Source organism: Lissotriton helveticus, chromosome 2_1 (assembly GCF_964261635.1).
Source record: "Lissotriton helveticus chromosome 2_1, aLisHel1.1, whole genome shotgun sequence".
Classification (NCBI taxonomy): Eukaryota; Metazoa; Chordata; class Amphibia; order Caudata; family Salamandridae; genus Lissotriton; species Lissotriton helveticus.
In genome coordinates this window covers 1033285202-1033312656 of record NC_136059.1, presented here as the reverse complement: position 1 = coordinate 1033312656, position 27455 = coordinate 1033285202, and the positions used below count along the sequence as shown (strand labels likewise).

Sequence of the window (27455 nt, the reverse complement as noted above, 5' to 3'; positions counted from 1 at the left end):
AGATGAAGTCGAGTGAAATGTCTGATTACCTTACATTTTTGAACATTCGCCACATTACTACTGCCTTGTATGAACCACAAGGTAATGGGCAAGTGGAGAGATAGAACAGAGTTCCTAAACAAGATATTTTGTGGGCAAGGAATTTTAGAGCGTTGTGGAAAGATAAGTTGAGGGAAAAGCTGTGGTTGTACAGAATAACACCCCAATCTACCACTGAAGTTGCTCCTTTTTGTTTACTTAAGGGAAGAGAGCCTGTTCCGAAACCATGTCCTTGGTAGTTTAAAAAAGCAGTACAGAACCAAATATCAGTAATTGATAAAGATAGGTAGCACAGAGAGTAGATAAGAAACAACTTGCAAGTAAACTTATGTATGACGTTCGCATGAAAGTGAAGGAACCCAGTTTTACAATTGGAGAATGGGTCAGGATACGTACACCTGGAATTTTACTTAAAGGAGAAGCAAAGTTTGGAAGACCTTTGAAAATTATAAGAATTAATCGTAACAGTGTAATCACACAAGATGGTAAGGTGTGGAATGTTAAACATGTAGCAAAATGTGCTAATGTATAGATGTATAATTAAAATTCATACAATGTAGTTCTTTTAATATTTTCTTGTTTTCCTTTAGGGAAGAGGTGTGTTACAATGTATTTTATATTTTATTAATTTATCTTAGTTTCCCTATTATGTTTCTTTCCCTTTAAGTATGCTGTGTACTTATGACTGCAGCGCATGCCATCCAGTTTGCCTCATTCTCTTTGGAATGTGTATCTGTCATTCTGCAACTGGACTCTGGATGTAACAGTACTGTGCCTTCCCAGATTAAACCCCATCTTGGAATTTCTCTGTTTTACTTTACCTTTTATTGCTTAATTTAACACAATGCCTTTTAATTATGTTTTTAAAAATAAAACAAAAATAAAAGGCATTGTTATTTGCAATGCCAATCGCTCAAACTCACGTCAATGCGAGACCTATTGCATTGTAAATGCTTGTTTTCATAGATATACAATTTTAATGTGAGCAAAAATGTAAAGGGTACATTCAGAAACAATAAAAAACCATGATGGAGGGTACATGAAAGAGCCTACAAATCATAGGTGTAAACATCTATTCCAGATAAATATAGGGAGGGAAAACTATCTATGAAAAAAGATATACCTCTTTTTAAGTGTTCTGCTGAATGTTCATGTTATGAATGACTTCATTGATGACGCTAGAGGGTGCCGCAAGGCCAAATGGCCGCACCCTAGTGAGGCTCTGCCCGGCTGACCCCTTAGCCACTCAGTATCTGCCTGTCTACACTGCTTCTATGTGCTGCTGACGACCGCACCTCACCTCTGACATATTCTGCCTGGATCTGAGGCGGTTTTGGCAGCTGCACATGAGCGACACGACCGCAAACAGGCGTTGCTTGGTCCCTGCTGCCTATCTACAAAATGGCAGCATCTGCGAGTTTCTGAAGATGGAGCCCGCCTGCGACTGCTAGAGCCCCTTGTGCCCTGAAGAGACTGCCCTGCTACTTGTGGAGCCCGAATAGACAGCGGTGCACACTCCATGCTCGCTGGTGGCTGTTCCATGGGCCGCTGTTGTGCTGAGGGGAGCTGGGCCCCTGCTGCCGAAAGAGGAGACTCGGCCGAGCGCCTACGTGATGGAGGCCCGTCGGACCTTCCCGGCCTGGTACGAGCTGCTGAGAAGCCCAACGGCATCCTTGTGGGGTGTCGTCCAGCCCGGGCCAGTAGCTCTGGAGGTGGGTGCAGGCCTGGGTACGGGCCACGGCCTGTGAGCCGTTGTTGGGTCGCGGTGCACGAAATGGTGTGGGCTGCGGCGACTTGTGGCTCAGCGGTGCAGCGGCTTGAGAGGCATCGTTCTATATTGTGCATCAACGAGCTGGCACCCCTGGGGCTTGACTGACACGGGGTCTGTGTTTTTGATCTCTGCACTTACTCGGTGCTAGCTGTCACAGACTTGTGATCGTTGGGGGGAGCTGGCTTCCAGCGAATACCCTGCTGCGAGCTGCCATTGCCCTCTCACTGCACTGCTGGAGTCTCCCTCTGTGTGTTTGGCGATCTAATGCAACAACATAAATAATATATAAGCAACATAACACAAGAACACCAGTTAACAAAGACTATCCCGTGGCTGGGGGTCCTATAACTCAAGAGGTGTAGTGAATTGGAGACATTGCATTACACTGCTATTACTGAGGCTGGTGGCACCTTGGCCTCACTGTGTCACTGTGTCTAGTTTTACTGGATTACGGTTGCTGCTCACTTCTGGTGACCTGCGTATCTCTGCTGCCTTCAGATTAAGGAGGGCATTATCCTGGGGCTTTGCTGTGTTTGTTGCGGTGAGTATTTACTGAGGTCCTGCGGCACGGGTCCTGTAGGCTAGGGGGCAACTGACATTCCCTGGTTCTGTGGTTGCGATATCTTCCTCCTGGTATACCGGGTGAGGTGGGCAGGCGGTTGGTGAGAAGTCAGGACCAGTGAGCCACAAGTCGGATTGTTGCTGGTACCTTTTATGATCTGATCCTTGGGCCTTAGTGGCGCAACTCTGGTGTTGTCCTTTTTCTCATCTCTTCCCTGCTGAGTAAGCCTGGTTCTTGCTGCGGACAACATGGGGAGAACTGACAAGTCCCAACCTTGCCTCATGTTTGAGGCACGTAAATCCTCAAAACCTCCACAAAAGGCAGATTCGGATTCAGAGGCGGACACCCATAGTGAGGAACCCTCTACTCTCGAGACAACGCTGTTGGCCATGCAACGTAGCCTCCAATCTATAGAGGGGACGATTGCAGCTGTAAATCATCACCTAGACCACGGGTGCTCATAGTACGGCCCGGCAAGCCTTCCTAGGCAGCCCGCAGACCTTGCAGACATTGTACCTACGTTTTAAAATAAAAAATGTAAATAGTGTTAGCAAACACCGCCGCAGCAGCGCGGACTCCGAGACACTCTGCTCTATGGGGGCCGGGTGATTCACAACAAAGCCTCATTAACAAGTAAATGGTATTTTAAAGACCTGTGAAGTACTCAGTGTGGCTGTGTGTGCGCCCTGGAGGCTGGGGTGAGGTGACAGACAGAGAGAGGGAGACAGAGAGAGAGGGAGAGGGAGACAGAGAGAGAGGGAGAGAGAGACAGAGAGGGAGGGAGAGAGAGACAGAGAGGGAGGGAGAGAGAGACAGAGAGGGAGGGAGAGAGAGACAGAGAGGGAGGGAGAGAGAGACAGAGAGGGAGGGAGAGAGAGACAGAGAGGGAGGGAGAGAGACAGAGAGGGAGGGGGGAGAGACAGAGAGGGAGGGAGAGAGATAGAGAGGGAGGGAGACCGAGAGGGAGGGAGGGAGACCGAGAGGGAGGGAGGGAGACCGAGAGGGAGGGAGGGAGACAGAGAGGGAGGGAGGGAGACAGACAGGGAGGGGGAGAGGGAGACAGGGAGACAGAGGGAGAGAGGGAGACAGAGGGAGAGAGGGAGACAGAGGGAGAGAGGGAGACAGAGGGAGAGAGGGAGACAGAGAGAGGGAGACAGAGAGAGGGAGACAGAGAGAGGGAGACAGAGAGAGGGAGACAGAGAGGGGGAGACAGAGAGGGGGAGACAGAGGGGGGAGACAGAGAGGGGGAGACAGAGAGAGGGAGACAGAGAGAGGGAGACAGAGAGAGGGAGACAGAGAGAGGGAGACAGAGAGAGGGAGACAGAGAGAGGGAGACAGAGAGAGGGAGACAGAGAGAGGGAGACAGAGAGAGGGAGACAGAGAGAGGGAGACAGAGAGAGGGAGACAGAGAGAGGGAGACAGAGAGAGGGAGACAGAGAGAGGGAGACAGAGAGAGGGAGACAGAGAGAGGGAGACAGAGAGAGGGAGACAGAGAGAGGGAGACAGAGGGAGGGAGACAGAGGGAGGGAGACAGAGGGAGGGAGACAGAGGGAGGGAGACAGAGGGAGGGAGACAGAGGGAGGGAGACAGAGGGAGGGAGACAGAGGGAGGGAGACAGAGGGAGGGAGACAGAGGGAGGGAGACAGAGGGAGGGAGACAGAGGGAGGGAGACAGATGGAGGGAGGGAGAGAGATGTGTGTATGCCGGGTCTGGTGGCTCAGTGGACGAAGGCGCCTGTGTTCAACCTCATGGTCACAGGATTTTTTCGCTCTAGCCCCGCCCCCTCCGGTGTGGCCCTTGGCCACAAACCACACTGCAAATTTGGCCCCAGAGATTAAGTTTGTGAGTACCCATGACCTAGAACATATGTCGACGCAACTTGAGAAGCAGAATACCCGCGTGGGTGAGGTAGAACAGCGATTGTCTGCGACTGAAGATGGGCTGAGTGATATTGCTGGGAAGGCGCTTAACATGAAGGTCCTGGCTCTTATTCAAGCCAAGAATGAGGACTTGGAGGCCTGTTCCCGGCGTATTAATATACGTCTTACGAGCCTGCCGGAATCCACAAATGTTGGTAAGATGGAGACATTCTTGAAACATTTGATCAAGGACATCTTTGGCACTGAGCAGCTATCCGCGATGTTCATCATCGAGCGGGCCCACCGCTCCCTTGCAGCGAGGCCAGTCCCATGCTCTCCTCCCCACCCGATCATTGCGCGACTGTTAAATTATAGGGAACGAGATGCTATTTTGCGTATGGCCTGGGACATCGGCAATATTGTACATCAGGACAACTCACTTTAGTTCTACCCTGATTTTACTGTTGCTGTGCAGGGAGTTTGGTGCTGTGAAATAATTTTAACAATCGAAGGGGTCCCTATGCAATGTTATACCTTGCTCGCCTGCATATAGGTCCTGATGGGGATTGAAAGGTGTTCACCAACCCCAAGGATGCCCTGGAGCATGCTAAACACTAGAAGCGAAGACGGCGTGAATCCCAGTCGCCGCGGGCTACTGAGGAACAGTAGGAGTGTGGAATGGTTTCCTACTCGCAAGTCATTTTATAATGTATCTATGCTGACACTCTCTGAACTGTGATATGCAATTGTTCACAACTGTTTTCTTTCAGGTTGAAAGTTTTGTGCCTCCTTTCCTGGATGTGCTCACTTTGTGCTGGAGGCTTGGGAGGTTGTAAGTCACTGTAACAGGCACAGTTACTAGCTCTGCTCAACCACCTCCTACTCTATGGGAGGCTAGATGCACTCTGACGCACCCCAAATGGGAGTACCCCATCTGTACTTATCTGTTTTTTCTCGTTGGGTTGGGTTTGACAGGGCTGGGATGGCTTTAGCAAGTTGAGGACGCTGAAGTGGGTGGGGGGCTGTGGGGTGAGAGTTGAGGTGGGGTTGACGGTATGGTAGCATCCACCTTTCTCTGCGATTGTGGGCTCATGTTCTCGATTTATCCATCTGGGAAGTTTGTAATGCTATATGACCTTAATGAGTGGTAAAGTAAAGTTCTTAACGTGGAATGTTCATGGCCTGAACACTCCTAAAAAGATTCTATCTGTTTTAACATATCTGGATAGGATGGACGTCCAAATAGTTTTTTTTTTTACAAGAGAAGCATCTCGCCAAACTTTCTGAGAAAAATGTAGGTGCACGTTGGGCGGGGGTGTGGGTAGCATCCTCTTATTCTACCTATTCACGTGGAGTGATGATCCTATTTAAGCGTGGGGTCCCATTTACTGTGCTTCGGGATGAAACGGATGATCAGGGCAGAGTGCTAAAGGTGCATGGCCAGTTGGGTGGAGCGAGTGTACTTTTGGTGAATGTCTACCAACCAAATGTTGATGATAGGGCCTTCTTTGTGGATGTATGGCGCCACATCTCAGGGTTTCCTACTGTGGAGATACTCTGGGGTGACGACTTTAATGTCTGTCTAGATCTAGCTATGGATTGTTTGGGACGTGGGACGGTGCGGCCTAAGCAAGCATCAGAGGTATTCCTGGGACTGTTGAAGGCAGGTGGATTGTGTGATGTCTGGCGCTTGCGACATGCTGGGGTGCGTGAGAGTACCTTTGTCTCCTCTGTGCATGGGACGTGCTCCCGCCTGGATATTTGGCTTGCCACCGAGGTTGCGTGCACATGGGCGGTCAGGGTCAGTCACTTGGCTAGAACACTTTCGGATCATTCTCCTGTGCTCCTGGAGCTGCAGGTACCCACATGCGAGAGACCTCCATTTGCATGGCAGCTGCAGCCAGCTTCGTTGGCTGACTTGGGTTTTAAGCATACCATTGGGGAGGCCAACCGAAAATAATTTTGAGAGAATGAGGGTTCTGTTGAGAGTGCGGGAGTTATGTGGGAGGCATTTAAGGTGACCATCAGGGGAGTATGCATGGGGGCGCAGGCGGGTGTGCTGAGAAATCTATGGCGTAGGATTCATAAATTAGCTGCGGAAATTTCCACTCTAGAGCGCGCTTACCAGAAGGACCCTTCCCCTGCAACGTTGTCTGCGATACAGGAGCTAGTGACTGAACAGAACGACATAGTGGATCAAGAGTTGGCCCATAGATCTAGGCGATGCACGGCTAGATATTATGGCGAGGGGGGCAGGCCCGGTCACTCGCTGGCACAAAAGCTGGCGGCACCACAAAGTTAGGAATATATTACAGAGATGCTTGATGATGAGGGGGCAGCCAACTACACCACACACGCGATCAGCGAGGTAATTCTAAATTTCTATAGTAGACTCTACCAAAACAAGACCATGGTGAACACAGCAGCCATACACTCCTTTCTGGATGACATTGCTCTTGGTTGGCTGTCTTTAGATCATAGGGAACATCTTACACAACCATTCGATGTAGAGGATGTAACGCTTACTATCATGTCCCTCCCTACGTGTAAAGCTGCGGGGCTGGATGGGCTCCCCAGCGAATTTTATAAGACCTACGTGGATGACCTGGCCCCCAGGCTCCTAGAGGTATATGCGGAGGCATATGACGCTGGACGTCTCCCCCCTAGCTTGAAGGAGGCCCTCTTGGTTATGCTTCTTCAAAGATGATTGCCCTCAGGCTACAGCCGCTTGTTCCTTTACTGGTTCTCCCTGACCAGTCGGGGTTCGTGGCCGCTAGGTCAACCACGTACAACTTGTGAACGGTCTTCGCCACCTTACACTATTTTTTTTTTTTTTTAAGAACAGATTTTATTTGTCAAATAACAAATATAGCGCACAGCACTGTACCCCAGCAACTTTTGCATACGAAATGTACATTGAACTGACTTTGACAGTTTCAGTAATCAAAATAGGACAACTCAATAGCAATACAATGAAATATCAACAAAATAAAAATAAAACAAGAACCCCATGAACCCAACCCCCATCGCACTTGCACCTACTTTAGAACAGCACCACAAAAAGAACAGCCTTGTCCACATAAACATGATCTGTCAGTGCCCCAGAGGCTGTATCTTTTGCCGGCTAAAGTAGGAGCGAAGCGGGGTCGGGGGACCTGGCTATGGAGACGGGTTCCAGCTCTAAGCCGCGATAATCCGGCCACCCCTTCCAAATTTTTAAATGCTTAAGCGAGCACCCCCTGGCCACAAAGATGGGAATCTCCAAACTCATACAAAAATCCATGCCATTTTTCAACGCAGACACCGAGGGCGCCCTTGGAGCCTTCCAGGCCCTAGCGATATCCCTCTTGCTAAGGTAAACCCTAGTAACATAAGATGGCGCTTGTATATGTTGCCTCCTATGTTGTCCATACCATGTAGCAGGACTAGCTTTGGTGAGCTGAGGAGGTCCCAACCCAGCACTTCAGAGAGGCACGCCATAACCCCCCTCCAGAATCTCGCTAACGCGGAGCAGTGCCAAACAGTGTGCAGTGGTGTACCTTCTTCATGTTCACATCGAAGACATATCGGGGAGGCTACCAATCCCGCCCTCCAGAGTCTGACCCTGGTGAAATAGACCCGTTGGAGGTATTTAAACTGGATAAAGTGCAGGCTTACGGCTATGGCTGACCCCCCACGGGGAGGCTAGAGCCTCCGCCCACTCCTCCTCCTCCTCCTCCATTGGGCCTATGTCTCCCTCCCAAGCCTCCCTAAGGCGCTACAGCATAGGGGGAGCTGTGGGTGACCAGGGACTGATAGCTTTTGGAGATCTTGTGGTCGTGGAGGTCCCCCATAAATACCTTTGCTACTATGCGACTAAACTCAGCCAGAGCCCCCAGGCCCTTAATGTGCGGAGAGATGGCATGTCAGAACTGCAGGTATCTGTAAAATTGGGGTTTAGGCATCTGAAAATCCTTCTGTAAATCCTGAAAAGATTTCAGGATCGAACCCCGCATTACGTCCCCAAGAGTAGAGAAACTGATTCGGGAGCCCCGAAAGCCAGACAATGTAGCCAGTTGCAGTAGTCGCCCATTGTGCCAAAGAAGGGTCTCCCGGGTCAACCTATTCCACCACCCGATCCTCCGCAGCGCCTGCCGCCAATTTGGAATACAAGTTTCGTAGCAGATGGCAAGGAGTTACGTATCGGTGCAGAGTAGAGTACAGTGTGTAAAGTGTGATCTCCCATACACTGCCTCTTGACCGCGTAGGCCGGGTCGGTCCTGCCCCCATACCACCACTCATTGAGGACCAGCAGATGTGAGGCCATGTAATATGTATAACACAGAAAACACAGAGGGTCTATCAGCTTAATTATATAGCTGGACTGTCAGTCCGAGTCACCAGGATCTCGGGGTGTATAAATCACATGAAGACAGCATAATTCAATATACGGTGAACACCATGTGTATAGGAAAAGCCAACACAGCGCAGATCATTCATACATGTCTGACAAATCCAGAACAATTAGTGAAGGGTTTCCATCAAATAGACTCAGTGATCAGTCCTATCATTTGGCCAAACCCAAGTGCATGTCAGTCTGGTCCCCTGATCATTGGGACAACAAACACCGCACCATCTATTGCTGGTTAAGGATTTGGTCCACCAACATACGCGAACCGTCAGTGATGGCTGATCCTTGATGGTCAAGTGAATAGCAGTGCAACAAAGAAGTAGTGACTTTAAAATAGGATGGAGTGTCCTCCTACTAGCAACTTTATTCTGCGGACGAACCACACCTCCTAGTTAAAAACCAAGAACAGTGCAAGAGAGACAGTCAAACAAATATCTGTCGGATAACGGGCCAACATGTTTCTGCCTATCGGGTATAAAATCCCATGGCATTCGTCAGGGCCTCTGTTCTTTCAATAGTTGCACAAGTAGTAGTGAAACACAAAAAACACCACCACCACCAAAGTGAGAGAAATAAAAAATTAGAAAGGTTGAATACAGTACAACCTGTAACAACCGCAGCCATTAGCCCTCCATGTCAATAAGGAAATACAAATTCCTCCATGGTAGGGAGAAGGACCTCACCTCACCTGGACCTTGCTCAGGTTGTACGAGGCCCCGCGCTATCCGTCGGTACCTAAAGCTTCCATCTGAGACTTGGGGGAGGCTGTGAATATGTTAAATTCGAGGGCTACTCCGGATTGGGGATTAACCGGGCTAAGTTGACGGTGCTCCAGCTGACAGCTGGCACACGTGAGGATGAGCTGGTCTTCCCTCTGACTTGGACCCGGGACCCAGTGAAATACCTGGGAATATGGTTGCATAGGGATCCTGTTCAGGTAATCTCTATGAATTATGGCCGAGTTGTTACAAAGATCACAGATAGGGCGGAACGGTGGTCCAGGCTGCCCCTGTCGCTTGCGGATCGCATTGCAGTGACGAAAATGTCTATTCTACGTAAACTGCTATATCTGTTTGTGAATATCCCCATTAGGCTGAATATTTCTCTGTTTGAGACGCTACTATCGGCCTTACTGTCATTTGTATGGGGCGGGAAGCAGCCCAGATGTAGTTGGGATGTTCTTGTGCAGCCATTTGACCGGGGTTTGAGGCACCCGATATGCGCTTATATTATCTGAGCGCAGAGGCGCAGTTTGCACACTATTGGTTCTTTACGCAACGGTTTCAGCCTCATGCGGCAATCGAGTCTGACGCGGTACTCCCGAAGCCGCTAGTGGCGGTAGCACTATCTGGTGGGGGCGGGGGCCCTAGGGCAGAAATTAACCCTGCGCAGTGCACTGCATGGGCCTGGCAGGCACTTGCCAAGAGTGCACAGCTGGACTACCTTTATGCCCCGATGCTACCAAATAGCTGAGAATCCGGATATCTCGCCAGCACAGGAGCGATCTGCTCTACGGGCGCTGGAGACTGTTGGGGTTACACGGATGGGTGACCTGTATAAACAGGGCCAATTCCGCTAGCTTCTAGATGTACAGGCGGTTAGGAATCATGGATTGATGTTGGGATTTACATACGTGAGACTGTGGCAAGCGGTCAGAGCCGTTTACCCTAACGATCCAACTGAACCACAAACACTGCGAGCTCTGCAGGCAGTGCTGGCTGGGAAAGAGTGTAAGGGTCTGATTACTAGGCTATATGGTGCATCACTGTGAGAGAGGGAGCCAAGGGAATACCCTTCATATCTAAAATGGAATGCCACGCTGGGGTTCACATTGCCGCTAGATCACTGGAAATTCTGCTGTGAGTTAACTGGGCGTCTTACGGCGAACTACAATCTTCGCATCATCCATTTTACATTTTTGCAGCAGTTATACTATACTCCAGTGCAACTGCGGAGATTTCGTCAGCATGACACCGCTTGTTGCGTGCGGTACGGGGAGGCGGACGTCAATTTTTTGCACCTAGCGTGGCAGTGTGCAGGGATAGCTGCATTCTGGGACAGTGTTGTGCGCATACTTTCAGATACTGTGATGGAGCGCGTACGATGTGTACCGGAGGTATGCCTGCTGGGTAGCGTGAAGTATCTTAAGCCTTGCAATAGGCGAGTGGTCGCTGTTTCGAGTCTGTTGGCTAAACGTGCTGTAGCGCAATATTGGGGCGCAAAACCACACCCACTGTGAGGAAATGGATCCGTGACTTGGTTTACTGTAGGGAACAGCTGGAGGCCTATGCGGAAGATTTGCCTTAGGCCTCAAGGCCTAAAGATTTTTGGGCCCCACTGACAATGTATTTACTGAGCCACCCTGATTTGTAGAGTATCTCTCTTTATTTGTACTGATTTCTTCTTGTGTCTGACCAGGAATTATCGGACTTGGGACTACCTTTATGAGCTAGCATTCATGTGAGTTCACAATGCTTCGGATTCAACAACTGTACGATGTAACATCGCCTAAAGTACCAGGAGGGGTGGGGGAAGGGGGGGCGGGTTCTGAGCTTTTACTGTTGGGCGACAAAAATGGCTTGTATCGAAATATGCTATGTTGGTATTGCTGTACCCCAGTTGTGGGGCTTTGTGTACTACTGTTGCAAGCTGTAATAAATACATGTTTAAAAAAAACTGATCGTGGAACTGTACTATGCTGGTTACGCTTCTCATTATATCAGAACTGCCTGTAATTTGTAGCCAGCATAATGTTGTTCCTCTGCAATTCTGATACTGTGTCGTTCTGGCGGCAGGCAGGCACATCCAGAGGGAGCACTTGTTGCCGGTCTACATGAACCAACCCCAGATGTGAATTTATTTCTGTGCACACGATTGCCTGTGCAGGACTTAGCCCAGGCCCGAGCAGGACAAATGTGAAGGTTTTATTAAAGGGCACAAGGGTTCTGCGGAGGATACCCCAGGCTGAAACACCTCTCAACACGTTAGTCTGTACCGGCCGTTGGCAGTCCCAGGTGCTGGACCTCAACCGCCTTCCGGACCATCATCATGAGGAAGCAGAGAATTCTAAGATTTCTAAGATTTATTTGATATCTTATGAAACTCATCAGAAGAAGTTCTGGATTGCAATTAAGATCAAGGTGAGCAACTCTGGGAGTGGTCCCAAGACCTCCCTCGCAAATAAGACCAAGAGTGGCGCAGATTTGCATGGCCATGGAATTTATGGTCTGGTACTCCACGCAAATAGCAGAGTTGTGGTCCCTCTCCAGGCGCCACAGATACACCAAAGTAGGAGTCTGTCACCGACATCTGCCGATGACAGGCTCCATATGGCTTAACCCAGAGGTCTTCTTCAAGGGCATTCTGGAAAAATTAGGCACACTAGTCTTCGATAATACGAAGAAATCCTTTAAAAAAATGGAAATACGGAATGGAGGTCAGTGCGCTGAGATAGAGCTTATACGGGACCCGTGCACAACACTTCTGTCGTAAACGTTGTCACATAGAGCTAAGTGACACCACCTACTGGCATGGAAGGAGACTGCTCAAAAATTACAGAAGCCAGTCTGGTGCCTGGTGAATATTCTACGGTAAGTAATCTGTGGGTAGAAGTTTAGCAGATTACTAAAAAAAAAAATGTTTCCCCCTTACAAGTTAATTCGCAAAGCTGCTGGACGGACAGTATTTTGAATCACTCAAAAAAGAGCTTAATTTCCATTTTAATCCACATTAAAAAAAAAATACAGACAGCAAAAGAAATGGTTTTCTGTCTGTATTTATCTGGATAAAATCAGTAAAAACTGAAAACAGTGAGCATTAGCCATAACCCAGAAATGATCCTATGTTTCAAGGTATGGCAGCCCTGGTTGGAGATGCTACAGGAGACCCTGAGATGATGTGACTTGTTAAGAATTTTGTTATACCATGTAAACTTTGCAGCATCAATTTATGTCTAAAGAGTGTGGAGCCCCTCTCCGCTGGAGAAGGCTGCTTAGGAAAGTAAGTTGGTAAGTAAACCTTGTCACTGAGAAAGGAAGAAAAAATGGCCCTTTGGCATAAAACTATTGGTGAGAAGTTTTCTTTTCAAATTTGATGTAGGGAGTTTGGATGGAAACTAACTGGATCGCTCCAATCCTCCTGGCTGCGGTGATTTGCCAGAATAAAAGCAGTCTTCCATGAAAACATCTGGTGACAATCCCAGTGGATAGGCTGAAAGAAGCAGTTATTTACCTTCAATAATGCCTTATCTGGTAGAGACTATCTAGCCGCATATTCCTCACCCTAGAATTATCCCCAGGCATCAAACTGGATCCAGAACTTTTTCTAGAGCAGTAAATTTTTGAGCTGGTAGGTGGTGTCATTTGGCTCTGAGTGTTGTCGTCCACGGCGAAAGTGATGTGCATGGTGCCTATATAGCCGCCACCCCGGTGTGCGGACATCAGTTACTTTACGTGGCTTTCCATGCCAGAGGCGCTGAGCCATGAAGTACACTGACCACTGGTGTGGGAAACTAGGGCGCTGAAAAGGGAAAACCCAGTCCCTAGAAATCCGGTTGCAGAGCGGGGAGGATGGGTGAGTCGGAAAGCAATCTGTGGCTAGACAGTCACTACCAGATAAGGCATTACCGAAGATAATTACCTTGTTCATCTTATATAGACTTTCAGCTGGAGATTCCTCACCTTAGAATAGAACCCAAGCAATATCTCCCAGGAGGTGCGTCTGCGGACCAATTTCCCACTAGGAAGTTCTGCAGAACCGATAAGCAAAACGCCGATCCATGCAGACCTGAATATCTGGGCAGAAGTGTTTGGTAAACGTGTGCAAAGAAACCCATGTAGCTGCCTGGCAGGTGTCCAGACTGGAACTCTGTGTGCTAACGTAGTGGTTGCAGCTTCAGCTCTGGTGAAATGAGCACGCAACCTTTCGGAGGGTTGCTTGTTAGTCAATAATTAGCAGATTTTGATACAGAGTACAAACCATCATGAGATGGTCCTATTCTTAATGACCCGTCCTTTGTTCACTTCGACATGCCCTACGAGGAGTTGGTCGTTCACCCGGAACTCTTGTGTGTAGTCAATGTAGAACAACAATGCCCTTTTTGGGTCCAGATGGTTTAGTTGCTTCTCTTTCTTGGAGGGATGAGGCGGAGAGTAAAAAGAATGCAGTATGATGGATTGGCCTACATGAAAGGGAGTGACCACTTTCGCTAGAAATGAAGCTCTTGTACGAAGCACTAGTTTGCCTGGGTAGCTGCTCAGGTAAGGAGGCTTGGATGAAAGACCCTGAAGTTCACAGACCCTCCAGGCAGATGCTATAGCCATAAGAAGGGCCGTCTTGATGGTAAGGAACCTCAGTGGACAATTGTGCAGGGGATCAAAGGGAGCACACATGAGGAAAGTGAGGATAAGATTGAGGTCCCACTTGGAGATTAATACATGGAGAAGGTGGGCATAAATGTTGTAAACCTTTCAGAAACCTATTTATAATAAGGGATTTGAAGTGGAATGGCTGGTCAGGCAACCGCTGAGAGGGTAAGAGAGAGAAGAACCTGATATAGAGGGGCAGAAAGGGAATTGATCTGTCCCTTTGTACAACATGCCATAAATTTTCCCCAACGGCAGGCGTATACCATCTTGGTGAAGGGATGCCTGGCTGCCAAGATAACCTAAATAATCAAAATAACTGAAACCCAAAACAAAAGACAGTAGCTCAGAAAAATCACTGAGGACTCAGTTGAAGACCCTCATTCAAGCATTAAAACTCAGAAGCAGTATGTTGTCTCCGCTAGGGTGATTTTGTTGTTAGCATCATTATAGGGTTTTGTTAACCTGAGTGGCCAGTTCTCCTGGTGAGAAACCATGCTCCTTACTGGAGGCCAGAAGACTACTTTGAGAAAGATGTGTTTTGTGGGTGAATTGAAATTCTCCAATCCCAAGAAGTGCATTTAATAAAACTAAAAAAGATTATGGGGATAAGGTTAAAAAGGTGATGTCCTTAGGAAGAATTACTAATCCTACACATCTAGTGTACATGTTTCAGCCATAAGTAGCCGAGGCAGGATAGCGGCTTTTGTCAGGACCTAGTGAGTTTAGGTTGAACCAAGGGTAAGAAAAACCTATGTAAATACTATTAACTTACATACATATTGGCCAGAAGGTAATTCCTATTTGGAAACACTGAAATGAAGGCCCAATCTAGTAGCCTTGCTGTAGAGGAGGCAAAGGCCTCATGGGAAGGGGAGGACCAACTGGGTCTGTGCACATTTGCGTGGCCGCCGTAGTTAGCACTGCTCCGCGCCTCTCCCGTCCTAAATACTTTGTCCTCCATGATTTTTCTGAGCACCTGACTTTTGTTCTGAGGTTCACTTCTTTTGATTATTTATATTGACAGGGGAGACTTAGTGAACCCATTAGCCTTACCTCTTTCTCCCTTACTGATTGATGCCAAGATAAAGTCACAGATTTTGGGTAGAAGGTCGAAAGCTGCCAACTGCTCCCACTCAATCTCCACGCAAGACAGCAGGCAGAGTGTAAACAGGTTCTGGTGGAGAACCCTCCCCTGCAACAGAAGATTCCCCCATAGGGGCAGCATGATCGGAGGCCTGATGGCCATGCTCAACAGCTAAAGATACAGACTCTGTGCCCAGCGAGGAACCACAAGGATGACTTATAGCCCGAGTTGTTCCTGATCTCTGGGCAGCTGTGATATGGGCAGAAAGGCATACAGAAGGCCTAAGCTCCACTAGAGACGAAAAGAGTCTCCCAGCCAAAGTCACCTTAATAAATTCAGCACGCAGAACTGCTGACATTGCACATTGTCAGTGGTGGCAAAAAGATCTAACCAAGACTCTGCTCACTCCTTCTCACAGGGTGTGATTTGTGACTGACCCACTTCTAAGTACCTCTTTTTACCGCCCTCATTGATTTATCAGATTTGGGCTATTGACTTCAACATTATAGATCACAGGACCACCTCACCAAATATACTGAATAACTTGAGCTTTCCGGACATTTGCAGATCCACTGGCCGCCTTCATTCTGAGAGGGACGCCCAAGGAAGCCCACCCCCATGCTGGGCTGTCACATCGCTTATGTCCTGAAGAAGACCCTCTATGACAATTTAACTAAGCTCTGTCTGCGTCAAAACGTCAACGATAATACCTGGTTCAGCCTCAACAAATCCCCTGGTCCAAATCACTAGCCACCAGAGATATTGTTTTGGCCCTTTGTTTTCGGACCATTTCTTAATTTCTTCATTTTCACTTTGTATATATGCACTTCACCACTATCACTGAGCACCAAATGTCACCATACCTCGTCACTGCAATTTTTTGCATCTCGCTTTGACAGCCTTGTATATGTGTGTAAATATCTATGAGAGCTTCAATTTATTTAATATAATACCTTTGCAAGCATCTACTAGTGAGTGCTGTCTAATTTCATTTTGTGTTCCAACAACATTGAGCATACATGCTAATGTTTTAATTGAAATAATTGCCACTTCTACGCTATGTACCAAGCAACCATCCTCTAAGCTAGGGAGCAGGTTAGAGAACTGCTCTGCTTTTACCAACAGCCACAAATAACCCCCACAACCCAGCAACTCCTAGTCTGGTAGTTAAGAGATCTAACTTTATCAAGGATCCTCACGTATTCATACGAAAATCCAAGCAAAGAAACATCCTGTTGCCATATGAAGAAACTGCACAACAACCTAAAGAAATCAAGCTTTGTAATATGTTTATTTTCAGACAGCAGGACTGGGATGCCTGTTAATGGGCAAGATATGCTACTTGATAGACTTTCCTTTACAACCGAAGGCATTAGAAATTGTAGTTATTTCAAAAATCTCTCTGCATTTACCATTATTTTTTTTAGAAAACATAGCATTTAATAATTGTTAGATGGTATGTTTGCATAGCATGCAGTTAATCGTTCATTAATAACGGTTTAAAAGTGTATTGAGTCAGTATTTAATGTTTGTATGCTTGTTTTTTACCTGTGCTGCTAAATCAGGGTTCTGGTTTAATGATTGCATCATACTCCTCATATAAGGCGCCGATAACATGTTCTGCATTAGCTGAGGGTTTTCTGTGATTTGCTGCATCAAGCTCTGCATACCTGGCGTGTTGAACATTCCAGCTGCAAATAAACCAGAAGATGTTACATTTTTATTATATAACTAAAAAGTAGTAAAACTTAAAGAATCTAAAACTAACAGGTTGTAACTAGTGCTTTTATTTTAGTCTTGAGTCTATTTTGGGATATAAAGAGCAGGAACAAGTGTTGTAGAAAATGTACATTTGAAAGGATTTTTTGCTGAAATTGACGATAACAGGCCTTTTGAGCCATTTAGCACACTAGTGACACTGATTTTGCTTTAGATGCTAAGCTTAAGCGAACAAGTGAATCGTCAAACCGGGAGTACAAGTTCTCCCTCCTGTGCAGCAGCCAAAGAGAAAACAGGCAGCTGTCAGTGTAGATGATTCTACAAGTTCTAATAATCATTGGCAATGCCAATTGGTCTCGCCTTTCGGACCGGGGCTTGGAAATGCTTTTTAGAAATGCTGTTAAGACACTAAGGTTTTAAAAGGTTTTTGTAACCAGACAGCTTGTGATGACTGGTAGACGAGTACTAAAAACTAGGCAAGCTTTCACATGGCTTCCTTCTGGTGGTCTAACCTCATTATCCAAACACAGCACAGCTCATCCCATCACCACCACTCCCCACCAGCCAGCCTGAAGCACAGTAGGTCCCGGCTATTCCACTGTGATTCTTTGGCATTTTTTTTTATTATACCCATGGGGTGGCCTGATTATGAGGATGCACTGTAGTACTGGGAGAGTACTCGAAGGAGGGCGTTATGCTAGTGGTTTTTAGTGGAGAAGTGTGGCTCAATGGTTTGAGCGGCAGACCCTGATGCAGAGGTCTGGCCCGGGACCAGGGTTCAATTCCCGCTTCGGCGGGTCTTGGGCTCAATTTCCTCGGACCTGATAATTCTCGCCTCGGTGCCTATTCTAATCATGGGCCCCACTCTGCAACTCTGGGCAATAGCTTGCTTAATCTCCACAACGGCCCCAACAGCGCTGGGATGCCTGGCTTCACCTTGGGAATGCCAAGGAGTGGACATTTCACAGGGAAAAAACAGGAAGGGTTCCACAGCAGTATGCGTTACAGCGCCAGGACACCCATGGGTATTAGTGCACTTTACAAGTACAAATTACATTTAAATTTTTTCGAACAGTCTGTTGTGCAAGCGGACTCCTTGAAAATGCATTCCTTCACCCTCCAAGTACTTCCACAGCACACATCAGTTTGATTGACTGTGATTCCATCTGAATCGTCACCTCGCCCAAGGTGGTAATCAAAAATAGAGAAAACTTGCAGTCACCTGTGTGACAAATTGAGCTTTATGTAAAAATCTGCCAGCAGAGGAGGGGGGGGGGGATTTACCTACTGTGTCTAGCTTAGTCAAGGCTTGTTACTCTCTGGACATCCAGGACTACTTTGTTTGTTTATATCTGCAACTGCTTTCGCTTAGGTGTAGAGTTGCTCCGGAAATTGGTTCCTTTGTTAAGTCAAAGTCAATAACAGCAGTACGAATTACATTTAATTAATGAGGTGCCCCATCTTTCATGAGGCTTTTACTTTTTCTAGAAAGCCTTGAAGTGTCAGCTTAGTTTGATAGGTAATAAGCATATTCATCCAACAGTGTACTGATTTAGCTCCTCAATAAATGAACCATAACACCCTGACCTTTGGAGTAATCTGGGAGAGAGAAAGACACCCATCCAGTAGCTGAACTGCACAATGTGTAATCTGGAAACCTCACATCAATCCAAGCTTCTTTACTTGACTAAACCTTGTAATCCTCGGAAGTTACTTTACCTGTCTTCCCATATCATAATGGCCCGACGGGTGGCTTGGGTGGGCAGTGGACATAAACAAGTGCAAGGTGATTGCATTATAGTAAATTTCAATAGAAGGGATATGGCGGATAGGTTGTTATGGGATGCTTCTGGGCTAGAGAGGGGTGTTATTAGGGCAGTACCTCTAGGTTTCTTCTATCCTCCATCGCAAGGTTATAAAGTAAAAAGGGTGGTAGGTCCAAGAAATCGTTGTTCATTCTCAAAGATGTATCTCCTGAGTAATGGCCCAGTAAATTGTTCTGATTTACCTAGGGGAATGTATCTTTGGATCAAAAATCGTATGCGACTGTGGCTGATGTAGATCCCATACCCCTTTCTAATACATTTTCGTCCTTAAGTCATCTGGATGGCAATGATTGACTGGAGGAGAGGATGGAGTGCACACCTGAATTGACCCCACAGAGTTTAGTGACTGAGGCTAGAGGCGTAGAAATTTTGTCTAAATGCACTATTTTAAGCTGGAACATTGTGGGTCTCAGGTCAAAAAAAGAGGATTCAATTTGGCTTGATTTTATCAGACCCTATAATATTATAGCGATTCAGGAGACATGGGATATTGGGGAAAACTGTTGGCTGGATGGCTTTAGCTCCCATTTTCAACCTGCTAGGCTAGCATCTGCCGGTAGAGCTATTGGTGGCCTAGTTCTCTCACTTTCTGTTAGATTAAAGGGCTCCCTAAAAAGGCTTGAAGTAGACTACCCAAACTGTTTGGCTGTTGAAGTTAGTTCCCCTCATCACCCTAAGCTATTGCTCAGTTATTTTTTTAATTCTGGGGATTCGGACTATAGGAATCACTATTTGTGTTTTTTAACTCTTTTTTTAGATGATTATAAATTAAATCCATCCATTTCTTATTATGTAGTACTCATGGGTGATTTTAATATACATTTGTGTGGCATGAATTGTGTTATTGAGGACGAGTTAGGGCATAATCACTCTGTGATCCCTCATTTTGAACACTCCTCTCAAGGGGAAGCCCTAGAAAATGTATTGGCAGTAGCCGATGTCTATGAACCAGTTTTTTGTTTTTTTTTAACTCCCTAGACCGTTGTCCAACATTCAAATCATGGAGTAGTGATACCATTATTGACTATATATTTTTGTCTCCTCAGTTATTAGATAAAGTGGAGTATTATAACGCCAGGGTGTCTTCTTTTAGTGACCATAACCCTGTCATATTGGTATTTGAGAGTAGTTGTGGTTTTATTGATAAGGTAGAGGGAAAGCGGGATAGAAATGTATTGGTTTCTCGGGATCAAGGGAGGAGGTTAAAATGGGCTCCAGTCACCCCAGACTCCTTTTTTAAAGCCTTGTGTTCTAAGGTGCCAAAGGAGCTTGCAATCTGTGCAGACTCCTTAAAATCAAAAAGTGAGGTTCTTAATGCTTTTGGAGTTATTTGTAATCAGATTGCTACGGACCTGTCTATTGCTAGCAGATCTAAAGGAACACACACGAAAAGGTGGTTTGATGAAAAGTGCTCCCGTTCACATCGCTCCCTAATTGTAGCCCTGAAAAGTGTACCACGTGATAAGGTCCAGATAGCGAGTCTACGGAAGCAGTATACACTAGCTGTTCAAAAGCGCAAGGCTGAGATAAAGATAGAGGCTTGGAATGCCCTTTTATCTGTGGAGGTGTTGAAGGACAGCTCCAGATTTTGGGCAATAGTTAATACCCCGTTCTTCTCAAAGTTGGACAACGATAACCAGGATAATAATATTACTGAAGATCAGTGGTTGGCTCACTTTGAAGGAATCTATGGCCATAGATTCCTTAGAGTCACCATATTTCCCTCCAATGCCTTTTCCTCATTTGGAAATTGCGCCACTTGTGTTTTCTGTGGCGGACACTGAGAGAGCTATTCAGGAGACCACTAGTAATAAAGCTCTGCGCCCTGACGGAGAGCCAGCAGATTTATTTAAATCTGATACCAAATTCTGGGCAGTAATATTGACAAATGTCTTCAACGCCTCTGGGTCGCAAGGGTTCCCTCTTTCCTGGTCCCATTCAACTATTATCCCCATTTTTAAAAAAGGCCAGAGAGGGGACCCGCGGTGCTATAGACCCATATCATTGATTGAAGATCTTAGGTAAGGAGATTCTAGCGAAGATTTCTGACTGGGCCGAAGACAACAAGATCCTATCCAACTTACAGTATGGATTTAGGAAACGCAGAAGTACCATGGACCAATGTCTTAATTTTTATTTATTAATTAATAAATATTCAATAGCTAAAGAAGGATCCCTCTTGATGGCATTTATGGACTTATCCTCAGCGTTCGACCTGGTTAACAGGTCGAGGCTGTGGGATATCCTGTTAGAAATGGGGATTGAGCTGTGTCGAGTTTATTTTTTGGCTGATCTCCACCGGAACCTCTTAGCGTCTGTTAGGATTTTGCAGGATGGCAAACGCACTATGGCTTTTAAATCAGAGAGGGGCATCCGGCAAAGTTGTATATTGGCTCCCTTGCTTTTCACCTTATACATTAATGCTTTGGACAAATCACTTGTAGAGGCGAGTCTGTATATTCCGCATGCAGGAGATTGTATGATACGGTTCTCCTATACGCGGATGATGCCGTACTCTTAGCACGGACCGCGATAGGTCTACAGAGGCTATTGGACGCTCTTGGTGCCTACATTAGATCACTGGATTCGATTATTAATACCGGGAAATCTCATATTATGACTTTCGGTAAAGCTATGAAAACTAAGGCTTTTTATTGTAATGGGGTGGAAGTAACCAGGGTGTCTTTTTTTTACATACCTTGGTGTCTTATTCGATGAGAGAGACTCCTGGGTTCCCCAAGAGAAAATGTTAAAAAATGCAGTCTCTAGATCTACATCATCCCTGCTAGGGTTTGCCCAGCGTCTGGGGGCTAGGCCAGTGTAAGCTATCCTAAGGTGTACTCCTCAAAGTGCCTAGCCATTGCCTCTTATGGTTCCTCAATATGGGGTTTTAAGCAGCAGGAGGGGTTGCAGCAAGTAGAAACCAAATTTTTGCATAGTCTTTGGTCTGTTCCCCAGTCTACCCCAATTTTCTCCATACATCAAGAATTGGGGTAGGGTTATGTTTCAGATGTCATAAGAACCGCCCGGTTATTGTGCTGGCTTAAAACCTGGCTTAACCCAGAATTGACTTTGAATCATCAAATCCTGCAGGATTGTGTCAAACTGGAGAAAGCTTGCAAAATTAAGTGGGTGCCCTATGTTAAGACCATGCTATTTAAATTGGGGCGCCCAGAATTATTTGAAACACCAGATAGAATCTGTAAGGAAGATGTGAAGTGGGTCAAGATTCATTTTATGAACTTATTGTTGATGGAACGGGAAGATCAGGAGATGAAGAAGCCCTTAGTTAGGGCTCACTTTTTAACTAAATCTACCCTGCTTATTGAACCCTATCGAAAATTGGTGAATCGGGCCTTCCATTGCTGGTTATTGATTAGCTTCCATTTTAATTTGATCCACTTGACCTTGGGTGAGTTCCCTGTGTGGTCTAAACTAGAGGATGCAGCTCTCTGTCAATGTGACAATTATTCCGTACAAGACACTATGCACTTTATGATGTTCTGTGACCTTTTTAATGAAATTCGAAGGAAGTTTTTAATCCCTATATTGAGTGGCAAGGGCTTTTTGCAAGTTAGACCTGCCTTGCTCCATCTTCAAATGTTGAGCAGTCCCATGGATATGTTTGCCATTTCTAGTTTTCTTGTAGCTGCTGTTCGTATACAAAAAAAAAAGGTGTGCCAGACTAACAATAGCGTAATTATTCAGCCTATATCGTATGATTTGTATTGTTTTGATCTATTTAGGCTATTTTATGGTTATGAAATAATATACAATGATTTTATGAAAATGTTTTTAAATGTGGATTAGTCTAATTCTGTTCAAATTTTCAGTGATTATGATTTATAATTTTAATTGAACGAATAAAGTGGATTGTCTGTCTGTCTACTTTACTTGTCTGTGCCTTCTTTCCTTGATCATCACATTTGAGATCATCTTGAAATGGTTCTGTTCAGGATGTGCGCTGTATAAAAATTTCTCTTGCAGGCAATTAACCAAATATGATGTTATTCCATCTTCAATAGAAACTATACACTATATATTGGGGCATGTGACAGCTGACTTGTTTCTTGGTTCACTAATTGCATCGCGTCAGGGCTTTCATGAACGCTTCTCAGTTCATGTTTACATGCCACGGAAGGTGTGCTGTAATTTAATGTACTACAGGAACAGAAGATATTACATTTGTGTTGCAGCAGTAGCATCACAAATACAAAGGAAGAGAATGTATGGGGCCCTTCTGAGGAGCCTACAGGATCTAGAATGTAATCTGGAGGCCGGAAATGCGACAGCATTGTACTTGTTTTTACGTATTCACATGCTTGCTGAGAGGCTCTGACTGCACATTTTTGGTCAAAACAGGACAAAAACAGAAATTAAAGCTCTGGTTTCCTGGTTTTAATCAGACCAATGTATAAACTAAGCCACCTTCTCAATTGGTGGCAAGTGGGTCGGTGAGTTCTATATGCAACTCCAGCTTGGCCACAAAACAATTTTACCTGCCATGTTAAAAGCAAGTAAAATAATGCATAAAAACCTGCAGCTAAACAGAAGCTCTTCCCATGATTGCCCATGAACCACACACACTCGTGGCCAATTAGGAAATGCATAGAATTCGTGGGAATGCTTACTCCGAGTCTGACTATAAAATAATAAACTTTTCCTTTGCATTCCTGTTAGCAAAGCTCCAAGGCTGACAGCCGAAGTCGGCATGAATGGTTGAAGGAGGGTTGGGCAGCACGAATTATACTCTGGACGTGTTTCGGAAGAAGCAGCTTATGACGAGGTGGGGATCTTTGTTGTATACTTAAAGTTATTTTATTGTAACGCTTTTGCTTTAATGTTTTTACCAGTAGTTTATCCTTGAAACCTGTATTGCAATCTGTTGCTATGGTTTTGTAATGTTCTATGTTCCAGAGATAGGAGTCAACAAGTTTCTATCTGGAACAGATGTGGTACTGTGTTCCTCTTCAATACATCTTCCTATTTTTTGTATTTACTGGATTATTTATTACAAAATTGTCGACGAGGCATCAGAAACCTTCGATGACTTTTTAACTGCACTACGTTATCTGTCTGCCAATTGCAACTTTGGCCCAATCACTGATGAGATGATTAGGGATCAGATTATTGTTCACACTAAAAGTAAAAAAATCCAAGAACAGCTATGAATTATGGGAGTCCCAGATTTAAAAGATGTTATCATTACGGCCATGGCTGTGGAACAATTCGACAAATTGATGAAATCTTTAGATAAAAATTCAAAGGAGAAATCTGATGATGTTTGTGTGGTCAAGGCTGAACCTGTACCAAGTTCTTCGAATGCCAACAATTTTCAATGGAACTTTAGCAATCCTCAACGCACATTTAGAAAAAATGACAGAGTTTCATTGTTTTAGATGTGGAAGTATTAATCATGCTGCTTCTTTCCCAAGGTGTCCTGCTCTAGGAAAAGAGTGTAAAAAATGTGGTAGGCGAGGACATTTTGCTAGTGTATGCAAGAATTATTCCCCAGGTAATATGTCCTCAGGGAATAATAGTAAAGGTAGGGTTTCGTTTTTGAATAAGGAAGAAGGTGATGAAAGAGTATGAAAGAGGAATTGTTGTGTCCATCACAGATCGTGGTGAACAAGGAAATTTCTACACTACTCTTAAACAACCCGATTGTTTTGTAGAGGTTCTTGGTGTTTCTCTTACGATTATGGCAGACTCAGGGTCACCTTGGACTATTATAACTAAAGAGTATTTTGTTGAGATGTTTAAAGATATAATTGCATTCCAAGACCTTAAAAAAATCAGACATCATTGCCAGAGCGTTCGATGGTTCCATCATTGAAATGGAGGGGTATGTTGGTGTGGATATGCGATTCAAGGGACATGTTGCCTTTGTAAAACTTTACGTAGCTATAAAAGGTGTTAATGTACTTGGTTGGAGGGATCAAGGGAGTCTAGGAATTATTTTAAATCCTAGGAACTGTGACCCTGTGATGGTCATAGATGATGACCATGGAGGACCCAACATTATCAAAGGTGTGGTCAATGCTGGTGAAATTGTTAACAATATTTTTGAATCATTTCCTAAAGTGTTCACTAGAGAACCAGGAAAATTAAATAATTTTCAACACAAGATTAAACTTAAGGGAGGAAATGTTCCTGTCAGACAAAAATTGAGAAATGTACCCATTAATATCAGAGGGGATCTTAAACTTTTGTTAAAAAATCTGATTGACGATGACATCATTGAGGAGATTGAATCTTCTGAGTGGGTTTCACCAATTTTTTTGGCTCGCGAGGCTGACCAAAATTTGAGATTATGTGTGGACTTGAGGGCACTTAATGCTAATCTGATCGTAGATTATCATCCCTTGCCAAAGATTAATGAGGTTGTGTGTATGCTGGAAGGAGCGAAAGTCTTCTACACCTTTGACTTACGTTCAGCATATCACCAAGTTGTGTTGACAGAAGATTTCAGACACTTGACTGCGTTTCTCACGCCTGAGGGCCTGTTTCAATATAAGAATGTCCTTCGGACTAGCCTCTGCGGCGTCCGTCTTTCAACATGCCTTGCATCATATTTTTAAGGATCTAGAAGGATATGTTAAGTGTTTTCAAGATGATATTCTTGTGTTTTCCCTTAATGATGATGCCCACAAGGAACATGTAATCGAAGTCTATAAGCGTTTGGAATCACATGGGCTCACTCTTAAAGATAACAAATGTAAAATGTTTCGTGATTCAGTAGAGTATTTAGGGCAAACTCTTTTTGGGGATGGTGGTGTTCTCAAAAAATCTCTTGTTGATGCTACTGTGAAAGCTCCACATCCAGATAACAAGGAAAAATGTCTATCTTTCGCTGGATTATGCGAATATTATAGTAAGTGTATTAAGGGTTTTGCGACTAAAATGAAACCTTTGAGGGCGCATACTAGGCAAAATGTTGAGTTTTGTTGGGGGAAGCAAGAAAGTGCTTTTCAGCTAATCAAAAATTAAATTGTTCATGCTCCTACTTCGAAACCGTTTTGTGTCAAAAAATTGTGTGTAGTTACAGTTGATGCTAGTGAGTATGGACTTGGAGGGGTTCTATCTCAGAAATGTGGAAAAGATGAATGTGTATGGCGTTTGCCTCTAGAACTCTTAATGAAACAGAGAGAAAGTACTCGGTTATTGAAAAATACCGGTTTGGATGTGTTTGGGATATCGCACATTTCCGCAATTTCTTGTGGGGTAGTCGCTTTCTTTTGAGGACAGATCATAAACCATTGGTCTCAATACTATCCCCAGATGGCGGTCATAATGCTATGGCATGTATTGGAAAGCTCATGTCCAGAATACAAGAGTACAATTTTTCTATGAAGTATGTTCCAGGAAGAAAGAATGTAACTGCTGATTGCCTTTCCAGGTTACCCTGCATCCCGGAAAAAGTGAGGGATGAAGTGGATGATGTGGAAGTTGTGATATCAGAAAGAGAAAGAACCCCTGCCACTATTTAAATAGTCCTAGATCAGGCTCTTTGATAACTGTACACCTCAAGGACCAATGTGTAGTGCCCAGTTAGACCATAACAAACAAGGATATCGTGATTAATTTCTTTTATTAATACATTTTGTTATTTTTTTCATTTTTTTCTTTGGTTGTTGTACACATACTTAGTTTCTCATCAACAGGTGTAGACATTAAATCGTACAAATTTACAATTCATAAAATGGAGTCATAGTTAGCAGTGTGGTCCCAGGAGTAAGGGATGCCCCAATCTAATGCCATGCTTATTTTCTCTTGCTCCCCTAGACCATTTCGCCATCCTCATAGACTACTTTGCTACCTCTGGAAACTCCTAGGCGATACCGTCACCTCTAGAGATAGAAAACCTGTTTTAACAATATCTCTCCCTTGAGAAGCTCCTGCCTAGACCCTGACAGGATCTGATACCCCTCAGGTAATTTTGCTGATAAAAAACGAACTTCATTTATGGTCCACAAACTACAGTTAATTTATAGAGCTTCTCTGCAGCTCTAGATCATCTGCCCAGAGCGATTTATTTACCATTCTCGCTATTAGCTGGGGGCTTAAATATGACGGAATCTAAACCAACTGGAACCCTCCCTTTGAGGTTCACAAAATCTCATCTGAGCCTTTCGCAATTACAGAAACGAATGAGTGATGAATGAATAGAACCTGATGATGTCTCTTTTACCCTGTTCCTATGTGTTACCTGAGGTTTTTTAACCCTAAAAAGTAATTGATATAAATACCCCTATTATCACCTGCGGGACCCATGTGTTTAGTGCCAGTTGAAAATGCATCGCCCTAAAAGTGATTGAACGAAATTATTGGATGATTATGCACTTGTTGATTTTTTATTCTTTTCTCACTTATCCTAAAATAGTTTTTTTGTCTATATTATAGTGGTGTCCCCCACCTTCAGGTATCCCCTTGTCCTGACGAAGGTGAGGCTTGACCTGGCCTCTTCACCGAAACGCGGGTAGGCGTTTGATCACGTTGAAGACATTGATCCACCCTTATCCATCGGGATCGGCCTCCTGTCCATCTGATCAACCCTTTACCCCTACTGTGGAAGATCAATTCTATTCTTACTTCCACCCAGGCTTTTATGTTTTCTGAATAGAGTTTTAATTAAATGTTACGAGGAATGAATGAGTTTTGAAAGTTGAAAAGTCATACCCGGTGTTGTGGGACCACACTGCTAACTATGACTCCATTTTATGAATTGTAAATTTGTACGATTTAATGTCTACACCTGTTGATGAGAAACTAAGTATGTGTACAACAACCAAAGAAAAAAATGAAAAAAATAACAAAATGTATTAATAAAAGAAATTAA

The 27455-nt window shown here is 44.9% G+C and overlaps 1 protein-coding gene across 3 annotated transcripts in view; it reads right to left on the bottom strand.

The window, feature by feature from the left end:
* The window catches only part of UBQLN1 (ubiquilin 1), a 440323-nt gene that overhangs the window by 81626 nt on the left and 331242 nt on the right, over positions 1-27455 (bottom strand). For all 3 annotated transcript variants that reach the window (XM_078675823.1, XM_078675826.1, XM_078675824.1), the window contains one exon: positions 16620-16762. In XM_078675823.1, the coding sequence (XP_078531949.1) occupies positions 16620-16762 (143 nt within the window). The remainder of the gene's footprint in view (positions 1-16619; positions 16763-27455) is intronic.